The sequence below is a fragment of the Saccostrea cucullata genome, unplaced genomic scaffold, assembly GCF_032062105.1.
Source record: "Saccostrea cucullata isolate Sc308-1 unplaced genomic scaffold, CSIRO_AGI_Scuc_v1 ctg9040, whole genome shotgun sequence".
In the NCBI taxonomy this organism is placed as follows: Eukaryota; Metazoa; Mollusca; class Bivalvia; order Ostreida; family Ostreidae; genus Saccostrea; species Saccostrea cuccullata.
The window spans coordinates 8,826-20,398 of NW_026926332.1; the positions used below are offsets into that span (position 1 = coordinate 8,826).

At 34.5% G+C, this 11,573-nt stretch overlaps 1 protein-coding gene across 1 annotated transcript; it reads left to right on the forward strand.

The window, feature by feature from the left end:
* Positions 1 to 336: 336 nt before the first annotated feature.
* Positions 337 to 11,287, forward strand: LOC134271407 (fibroleukin-like; the record flags this gene model as incomplete). The annotated part of the gene is made up of 5 exons (XM_062753612.1): positions 337 to 538; positions 1,802 to 1,938; positions 2,112 to 2,208; positions 2,551 to 2,715; positions 11,100 to 11,287. Coding segments are annotated over exons 1-5 (789 nt in total), but the record flags the coding sequence as incomplete, so codon positions are not given.
* Between the last annotated feature and the right edge of the window lie 286 nt (positions 11,288 to 11,573).

Here is an 11,573-nt window from a genome sequence, read left to right on the forward strand (position 1 = left end):
CTAACATTCCCAAGTACATTTTCATTTGAATATTTGGAATGCAAAATCAACATTTGTGGTAATTTACATAATATTCAACAAATCAATATTTCGATGAATGAAACATACGGTGTACGTAACCTTAGCCAATCATGTTTGATAGCTCATGTATATATTGATTTTTATATCTGGCGTTTGGTATTCGACATTGCAAATTTCTAAAGATACCCCACAACGTAGCCACTTGCTTTAACCACAAATTACGACATGGGCGCCCTTTGTGCATTTTTTTTTAGTTTTGGATTTTTTTTTTACGTTTGCCAGTCTACCATTATTTCGAGGAAATACGTCGCAAAAATGAACATGGATGATAAGAAATCGAATGAAGACCTTTTAGGAGAGCACAACTCTACATCAGTTATAGAATGTGCAGCACGTTGTCAAAAAGATTGTAGCTTCTATGGGTTTAATCCCGAGATGAAGAAATGCCGTACCCATAAGATGATTTTCCCGTCGGGGATGTCAAATGAGGATGGCTGGAGATACTACTCACATGACTGTATGTAAAACTGTAATTTTTCTTTATTTCATTTGCCACAAATTAGATTAATAATATGATTTTTTCGTCGATTAAATGATTAATTAATTTTAATTAATAGTCTTTTCTAGATTTTTTTCTATTCACTTCAATTTCTGTTGTCCGCTTCGTGATCGGGAGGCCCGGTTTCGATTCTCGATCGCGGCGCCGCGTCATACCTAAGACGTAAACAAAGGTAGTGACTGTTCCTTCGCCAAGCGCTCGGCACTAGAAGTGAAAGTCACGGGTCTTTCGGATATGACCTTAAAAACGTAGGTCCCGTGTCACGGTAGGCGTTGGCACGACAAAGAACCCTCACTGCTCAATCGCCCTGAGTGCCGAGTATAGGTCTAAATTTGAAGCCCTTCACCGGCATTGGTGACTTCTCCATATGAGTGAAAAATTCTCAAGAGGGACGTTAAACAATATACAATCAATCAATCAATTTCTGTTATAAGAGCATTCTTAACAAAATCTACATTGTAGTTGACTAACTTAGTTTTAATTAACAGATAACCTTAATCCTTTTAGAGAGCTATAATAAAGCATTGAATTGTATATTTTTGGCCGGTTTTCGGTCCTAAAACACACCTGGCCGTGCTGACAAATTGAATACCGCGCGTTAGCGCGGTATGATAAATTTGTTGGCACGACCAGGTGTGTTATAGGACTGAAGACAGCCAAAAATATGAATTCAATGCTTATATTTACATTCTCTAATTTTCCATCTTCATAATTTCTTATTTCGTTAATCTTTAATGTGATTTTAGCGCCCTTCAAAACTGACGTGGTTAATAGACGTAAGAGCCGCTTGTGACGTCAGATGACATTGCAAAGTTAAATAACGCAAACAAACATTGAGAGGCAAAAAGTGACAAAGTATTTTTAAACGCACATTTGTAGTATTTTTACATTAGTTTAATAGGGTTATAGTTTTAAATTAAATTGAGTCAAAACATTGTACATTTCGTTGTTACTAGATTATGGAAAATGCATGTAGTTCCTTTTGTGTATTCTAACGCGCGGTGACAAGGCTTCGCTTGTGTTATAGAAATTTGAATGTCATGGAATTCTAATGATTTTCATAAGGAAAAATACACGGAATGTAAATATTGTATCTTCTTTTATGTACATGGCATGATTCCAGTATGATTACTATTACTTATTTCTGTATATTGTATATACAAAGTTTGATTATTTTCTATTAGTTATTTCTATGGATTGTAAGTTTTTTTTCTGCTTAAGTCATTCCAATAGACTGTAAGGATCTTCAATCAGATGGATACTTTAATTCAGGAATCTTTGAAATATATCCCTATGGAACCATCACCAGTCCTGTCCAGGCGTACTGCGATATGACCACAATGGGCGGTGGATGGACGGTTTGTTGTTCATTTAATATTAAGACACATTATAGAATTTATTTCACACTCAATGTTTTTGTTGTTTGACAGTATATAGATTGATATGAAATATGAATAATTTTAGTTTATATCATACAAATTGATCACACAACAGTTTTAACAATGGTTTGCTATACGAGTTAATTTTAAAGGCAATCCAAAAGAGAATTACTGGATCCCTAGACTTTAACAGGACCTGGACGGAATATAAAAACGGATTTGGTTCACCGGAAGAGGATGTCTGGATTGGTAAGTGTAAATCGCTTTCAAATAAGAAATTTTATTCCTGCAAAGGTCGAAAAAATACGTCTCAGGTAACAGACTAAAGCGTAATAAAGATCAGAATTTTAGATAAGGTAATATGTGTTCTACGATATTTACATATCATGTTAGATTGATATATCAAAAAAGAGAAAAGAGAAGAGAAGAAAATCGTTAAGCGGCATATTTTTAAGAGACAATTTTTTTTTCATTACTGTCTATAGCTAAGGACAGTAATTTGAGAGTTCATTACGGTATATTCATACTTATAATAGAATTAATTGTATTGCAAAGGGTTTTTCAGCTGATGTCAAATATATCTTAATACAGGAAATGATGTAATCCATCAATTAACAAAAGAAAACACCTCATCCCTGTATGTTTCCATCACTCTCCAGAATGGTACAACGCTTTATGAAACGTACGATTTCTCTGTCTCTAACGAAGCTGGAAAATACCAACTCTTTCTTGCAGGACCTGCCACGGGAACTTTAGGTAAGTGTATTCAAGTTCTTACAATTAGGTTCAAATTACGTTATCGTCATAATCACAGTAAAACTCTGTTAGTACGAACACGAATATTGTGAATTTTCAGATATAGCTAAGTAATCTTGGATCCCAAGCTATATAATTTAAAGGAATTTCTTATACGGATATAACGAATAAGGGATATAGCAAAGTAATTTCATAGGTCCCATGGACTTCGTTATAACCGAGTTTTACTGTCCACTTTTCTGTATTGACAGGTTATAAAATTATTGAAAAAAGATAAAGATGCGTTTTCATCTTGTATTCTGTGTACGTTCTTGATTCCACGCTAATTAAACTTGTTTAGTTTAAAGTTTGAAAAGCCAAATTCAAATTACCTCAATACGTTTCACATTTACAATACTTATGCTTTATTTAATGAAAATCTAATATTTTAAAATATTTACAGATACATCATATCTTATCTCGTTATAATTTTGAATGATTTACTGCGCATTGCATTTTAAACACTTTAAATATATGGTCTATAACAGCTTTTATTTGTTTACATTTAATAATGTTTTCATATATTTTCAGTGGCGTTTACCTCCAACCCCAGCCCCCCCCCCCCCCCAAAAAAAAAATAAATAAATAAAAATTAAACATAATAATAATAAAATAAAAAAAAAAACATTATCATAATTTAAAGGTGTATTACGCCTGGGGTTAGGTGTTATACTAGAAAGTATGCTATAAGTGTAACAAGCCTGCAGTTTATTGTTACAGAACAAAGGATGCCATATGAATTGCTCATTGTTTTGATGTCTTGTTTTTTTAAAGGTACTTGAACACAGATTTGAGGTCAATATGTTCTCTATAATATTACGACTTATATATTTTAATAACATTTCACACAAAAATTAACTAAAAATATTATTCCATTTTTAAGTTAGTGAAACTTCAAATTTTTTGGCGGGTCTGATTGACACATCCTTACACTTTCACAAATTTTAACTTTATTTGTAATCGTCGCCCGCGTGGCGCAGTGGTTAGAGCGTCTGCTCTATAGTCGCGGAGTAAGGAGTCAATCCTTATGGGGTGGGTTCGAATCCCACTGTGGGACGTGGAGACCGGTCCTTCGGATGAGACCGTATAAACCGAGGCCCCGTGTCGCAGTAGGTGCTGGCACCAAAAAGATCCCTCACTGCTCAAAGGCCCTGAGTGCCGAGCATAGGACAAAAATTTGTAGCCCTCCACCGGCAAGTGGTGGCGTCTCCGTATTAGTGAAAACTTCTCGAGAGAGACGTTAAACAACATACAATCAATCAATCAATCATTCCTAATCCTTAGAAAAAGTAGCAATCTTGTTGTGTATTAATGAAAAATATAAAAACTTTTATCTAGAAAAATAATTTTATTCAGAGTAGAAATGTTAGAAAGCAAAACTCCTTCACAAGTATCGTCATTCCGAACAACGAGTTGCGTACAGGGTCTAGCAAATCGAGCACACTCTTGTTATGTACACAGTTTTTGTAAACAGTTCTGTTATTGTTGATGTTTATAATTCACCGGGTGCGTTCAGTTAACACAGTCTGCTTACCACAACTGTACAGACTGATAATATATTGCGTGTTTGTTTTGCTTTCGAACATGTCCACTCTGAATTTTCTGGATTATAGTATTAATATTTTTCCTTTATACACAACAAGATTGTCACTTTTCCTAAGGATTAAGAATAAAATGAATTTGTGAAAGTGCAGGGATGTGTCAATCAAACCCGCAAAATTTTGAAATTTTAATATCTTTTAAATGAAATAAGATTTTTAATTAATTTTTATGTGAATTGCTATTAAAATATATAAGTCATAATATAATTCGCAATATTATAGAGAAAATAATAACTATCCCTCTTACAGGAAATACCATGTTAAACAGCGTATCTCAGACGTACTTCAGTATTAAGATTAATATGATGTAAATTATAGTAAATAATAATTATCGCTGTTATTTATCATCTCTTATTCTGCAGGCACCAGTATGATAGACACCGAGGATTCTAGAACTTGCCTAGATAAAAATTATCGCTTTTTCCAGCAACTAAAACCGTCTATCTTAGAAGTACCTTACAATTAGATCACGGTAGTTTGCGTACCTATCAATTAAACAGAACTTTTCAGTAAAGAAAAACTCTTATACCTATAAAAATAACACAAGGAATGCAAACGTTGTCCTCGACGCCACTACATGACGTTTCAGGGCGGTCCATTTACCCCCCCCTTAAAAAAAGTCTTGATTTAACAATCATACACAGTGAACCAGAGCTAAAGATTTTACCATCAGATACATCTACTTGTTTGTCTATTGTGAAAAATAAGTAAAATATATAAAACTTCACCATGCTATATAGGCAATGAATTTTTATTCTTTAACTTCGTGGGGCATGAGACAGACAAGGGTTGTTATTTTTTTTTTATATCTGTGGGAGAGTAGGATCCTAACCCAAATTGAGGTATTTTCAATTTTGGAGACGAAATCTTCAACAAGTAGAAACAAGAGATAAAAACAACATCATTGCACAGTTGTACACTTTGAAAATATACTACTTCAGTAAAAAAAAAAAAAGAATTGGAAAACATACAACATTATTATTACTTATTTAAAATACACTCTAGGTTCATGTGAACTTTCCTGGTCAATATTTCGCTGTTGTTATGACAAGTTAGCAAGATACAGATGCCATTTTATAGGACATGTACTAATACCTATATATATTGAGGAGGTATTCACTAAGTTGATATAGAAGCCGTCTGGTGGTGGGGGTGGGAGAGGAAGGATATATATACTCACCATCAATAGAAACGCAATACCCTTATTTTAGAGTGAAAATTATATACATGTTACAACTATGTACCAAAAAAGTTAGGACATCTTTTACTATGCCAATCATCAAATAAAACAAATAAAACATCCCCCTTCTGGCTATCAGTCATTTTCAGGAAATAAAGGCATCACATCCGGTAAAGAAAGAAGGATTTTAGTACAGTACTTATGATTATCAGCTACAAAACCTTAAAAACTCAAAATATTGATAAAAATTTCATTAAAAATGTTACATTTTGATTTCTGTTAAAAGGGCTAAAGAGCAACTTTCGGTAGTGGAAAGAAATTCATTCAACCGTTAAATAGTTGAAAGTAAAAGTTGTCCTAACTTTTTTGGTACATAGTTAATTTATATAATTTTCAACCTAAAGTGAGGGTGTTGCGTTTCTATTGACGGTGAGTATACTTAGGGATTGATCAAGTGCTGGATTCGTGCCCTAAATTTCAATTCAGCCTTTGGAGGAATAATTATCTACATAATTGATTTATTGACCTGATTACTCAAATTTAGTTCAGGTGCATGTAATACATGCATGAAATTATTAAACACTTGTAATCCATTTAAACACTAGATACTGTTATGAGACCGTGATACCTGCACTACGGTGTTTGCCTTTAAATACATAATCCTTTACTTTAGGATTTCCAAGGAAAAAATCAAAGTAATTTTATAGAATTATTTTACACAGTACATGTTGAGTATAAAATCCTCAGAATCTGTGACTGTGTGACCTTTGGCTCAGAGCCTCTTATGTGCATTTTATATGCTTAATTCATTACCAGTCTGAAAAAAAAAGAATTAAGTTGATGCAATTTAGATTTTGATTTATGTTTTGCCCATAATTAATTTTTTTTAAAATTTACTAATGTCCCCCAGACACCACACAAACACACCACAGGCGTTGGAAGCATATTGGAAGTGGGAGGGGTAATTGAAAGTGGGGGGCTAAACCAACAAAAAAAATCAATGCCTATATAATGTCCATGCTTGCAAAAAATCATTTCATTTATGCGACGGAATCATCCAAGGTATGCCGAATGGGATAGCACATGGTGCAGCAATGTGGCATGTATTCAAATAATTCATTTTGTGTTATAATTGGATTATATTTTATGAAGTTTACAGGACCTATGACAGTAAGTACAAGATTAAGCATCAATTTGGTTGAAATAAACCGAAATGCAAATGATATGGTTTAAGTTCAAAAAGGGTCAAAGAAAATCGCATGCCACAGTAGAAAAATTTCACAACGTAAAGTTATCTCACGTTGTCGATATGACATTCTGTTACTGGTGCAGATCAAATTTTTTTTTCGGGAGAGGGGTTCACACCTCAGTCAAAAAAAAAAATTTTCCAGCCCAGAATTTCCTGAAAAGCAAAGAAAAAAAACTGAAAACAAACAAATGAAATAAAAACAATGATAGTGGGTCGTGGAATCAATGTTTTCTAAGGAGGAGGATATCCAAAGTCATTTTTATTTGCTTCAGTAAATAGTCTTATATAAATGAGAAAAAAAATTCACAGGGGGGATCAAATATCCCTAACAACTCCCTGTCTCTGAAATTACAATATTGATCTTGTGACTCCAAATAATAGAATTTTCTCGATTTGACAACATACATAATTTGTTTCATGTGCTTATATGATATCTGTTTGGCTGTTTGTCCGCAGAAACTTTAACCTTGCCCATAAGTTTTAAGTAGGATGAGCTATAGATACGGTTTCCTAATTTCATAGGTTAATCCCCTGTAACAAGACCTTTCATTTGGGCATCACCAATTTTGACCTCTTGATCAATAGATCTTGACCTAAATTGGATTTTTACCCATTTTTACAAGAACAATACCAAACTTTTATCTTGGCTTAAACTTTGATTAGTAGGTGCTAGGGCTTTCATGCTTACCATGTGTATATGCTATGAACTTTTAACAGGTTAGTATAAATATATGTGACCTTGACCTTAGAGTTTGACTCACTTGAAGAAACTTTACCCTTGGCAAGTGACTTTTAAACAGGAAGTATTAGAAATTATTATTTCGCATGTGTATTCCTTGTGACAAGAAATTCTTGATACCAACAATTTTAACCCTTTGACATTTGAGTTTGACATACATCTGAAAACCTTTGCCATGAGCTTCCATACGAGGGCATCAGTGATTCACAAACACATTTTGTCTTCATTTTTTAAAATGCTGATGTCTCAATATTAGGGAAAAATTTCCGAGAGAGATGTTTTCATAACAAACAAAGAAATCACTAAATAAAACCATGAGAATGTTGGTCGTACATGTGTCTCTTATTCTCCCTTGAATCAGAAATGATGATATAAATATTTTTAAAATAATTATCTCGAAAGAATAAGCAATTCAGAATGGCAGTATCTGTCATGGCTTTATTTTGTTTAAGATAGGTTATTACATAATAAATCAATGGTATCAAAACAATGGACAATGATCAAGTATTATTGCAAGTGTCAATGAGTAAGCGCCGATCCTCAATCTGGCATTTGGCGCCTACGGTTTGCAGAAACGGAGCCATATGGTGCTGACAACCCTGGAGGGTAAACAGAAGTTGCCAGCGATGGCTTGATCAAAATCGTCGAGCGGAGAGGATGTGTGTGTAAGCGCATTTATGACTTTGGGCTATTTTGGAAATTTGGTTGAGGACAGGGGAGTTATTGCGCTTAGGCTATTCTTCTTCGATAACTGGCATTTACTGCACATGGCGGTAAATGAAATTATTATAAAAGGTTAAATGGTTGTGCATCTTAAAATTGACTAAGTTCTGTGTTTGAATTAGCTATAAAAGTTCACTGGCTTTATTTTACTACTCAAAACACCTTGATTAACTGTTTTCAATTATACTGTTTTCTAAAATTTTAATTTTTTTTTTCAAAAATGGAAACATGTCATACATTTTCAGCTTATCAAAAAATTGCATGAAAAAAGCTTTTTAAGTACTGTAACTTGTGAATTATACATTTTAGCTTTTTTGAGCTTTTCTGGTTTCCTTATCACATTACGTCTGTCGTCTGGAAACATTTTACATTTTAAACTTCACTAGAGCCACTGGGCCAATTTTAACCAATTCACATAGAAATATGTACATTTGTATTTCAGTCTGTCCATCTGTCACAATAAATTTAACCTTGGTCATCACGGTCATATCTATTGATTGCGAAAAGACAAGGCATTCATATTAAACAAACGTTTTAGTATTTACCTGTGACATTGGCATGGTTTTTTTTATATCTACGACCTTGAAGTTTGACCTACCTGCAAGAAAATAACATTGTTTTAAATTCATCATTTTCAAAGAGAAAAGTTAGGGCATTCATATTATACATGCATGTACATTAAATGTCATTATTTTAAATTCATCATTTTGAAAGAGAAAAGTTAGGGCATTCATATTATACATGCATGTACATTATTAGCTGTGATAAGACCTTGAAGCTTGACCTATTTTTCAATACTATTGCAGTTGCTTATAACTTTTGAATAAGAGGAGATATGACTTTCACATTTGACATGTACATTACTCGTTAGAATACAAGAGGTTTCCCAGTATGCCATGATTTTTTGATTCCGAAACCTTACTGCAAATCTACAAGACACCACCAACCATCTCCAAAAAAGAGGATTAGGCCACTGAGAAAAACGTGGAAGGAGTTCAGGGAGGACAGGGGTTTTTGTATAAAAAAAAAACGTCATTTGTCGACCCCAATTTGATCCCCCGGGAAAAAATCAAAATTCCGAAACCTTACTGTACATCTACATGACACCACCAACCATCTCCCAAAAGAGGATTATGCTACTGAGAAAAAAGAAGGAGGAGTTCATAGAAGACGGGGCTTTTTGCATAAAAAACGTCATTTTCTACCCCCATATAACCCCCCCCCCCCCGCGGACAAAATCAAAATTCCGAAACCTTACTGCACATCTACATGACACCACAAAGCATCTCCCAAAAGAGGATTAGGCTACTGAGTAAGATAAAGGGGGATTTCAGAGAAGACGTGGCTTTTGCATAAAAACGTCATTTTCCAACCCCAATTTGACCCACGCGGCAAAATAAAAATCCCGAAATCTTACTGAACATCTGCATAACACCAGCAACCATCTTCTTAAAGAGGATTAGGCTACTGAGGAAAGTGTAGGAGGAGATCAGGGAAGGCGGGAGTTTTTGCATAGCAATCGTCATTTTTCGACCCCCATTTCACCCCCCTCCCAGGAGGGGGGGGGGGGGGGGAAAACAAAATTTCTAAACCTTACAGCACATCTACATGACACCATAAACAATCTCTCAAAAGAGGATTAGGCTACTGAGTAAAATGAAGGGGGTTTCAAGGAAGATGGGGCTTTTTGCATAAAAATCGTCATTTTTCTACCACTACTTCACCCCACTGTTCAAACTCAGTATTCCGAAACCTTACTGAACATCTACATGACACTACCAACCATCTCCAAAAGATGATTAGGGTACTGTGAAAAATGTAGGAGGAGTTCAGGGAAGTAAAATGTGACATGAGTAACAACAATATACCGAACTTTCTTCAGAAAGTGCAGGTATATTAATGTACTAGAGTAAAAGACCCTCACACTTTATATGCATTATTCTATCGCTATGGGAATAAAAGAGTGTCCAAGGCACATGTTATGTACCATAAGGAGATATAATAGTGAAAATCAATTCAGAATGTGTTTTTCTATGATTGATTAAAAAAGAGAAAAAAAAATCTTTTTTTAATCAGTAAAATGCATCATACAGTAAGTCAGTATATGCAGTATTACTCTCTAGTATGTTCCCCCTTGCCTCTCGCTCTTTATCCACAACCCCATATATGCAATCCCGTCCCCTCCCCGTTTTAAATTTTATTAAATATCTACTGACTTGTCTCTGGTTTCTTTTCGCATATGTTCTCTATCATCTAGAATAGCATTTTTTTTGCTCACTTCAGACAGTTTTGTTCCTTTTGAGTGAATGGACCGCCCGAGACGTCACGTAATGGCGTCGGGAACAGCGAATATATTTGAGCGAAGTCGTAGAAAAACATCACCACTGCTGCTGTAAAACATGCTTTAAAAGCATATGCATCAAGAGGTAAAACAGTGGTCCCGTCCGAAAATATTGATTTGTCTTTTATGATTTTCGATTGACAGTTGATTGTGCGGTGGCCTCGATATTAAGCGAGGGGTTCCCCGGTTACATAAAGTGCGTTGCACTCCTTTTTTATTATTATAGGTATTATGTATTTTACAAGTTACTGAAAATGTCGGTAAAATTAATAGGTATGCGTACTCCTGTAATTAGATAGAAGGTATATCAATCAATTATCTTTGTGATTCCCTTTACAGGTGATGCTTTGTTAGACACACAGGATTTGATAACGTGACCGACCCACATCAATCCCCATTGAAGTTTATGTACTTGTTATTTATTTCTTGATAAATGTGATATTAGTTGTTTGAAATAAGAATGATGTGATTTGATGAAATGACCATGTAAAAAATTTAATTGATAACTGTAGGCGACAGTATGATAGACACCGGGGATTCAACAAAAGATTTGTCAGGGATGTACTTCTCCACTATGGACAGAGACCACGACAGATGGGGTGATGATAACTGTGCTGTAAGATGGGGAGGAGGAGGAGGCTGGTGGTATAACTCCTGTAAACGATGCTCCCTTAACGGTCCCGGTTGGAAAATTCGAGGGGTAATTCCTGGTATACTGCAGTTAGGGATCCTCAGAGATAAAAGAAACTCTCATGATGATAAAACCTCACTGAAAACTTTATATGATGAGTTCATGACGTGGTTTATATTATTGTTCTTTAAGTTGTTTGTGAAGTAACAACATTCAGTCCATTTTGAAATTTTCTTTGATGTCTGTGACGTGTTGGACACGTCTCTTATACTGTAATGCACATAAAATATTAAATATATTATGAATGGGGATGACGTAATTATTCTAATCATAAAAGATTTATCGGTGTTATATA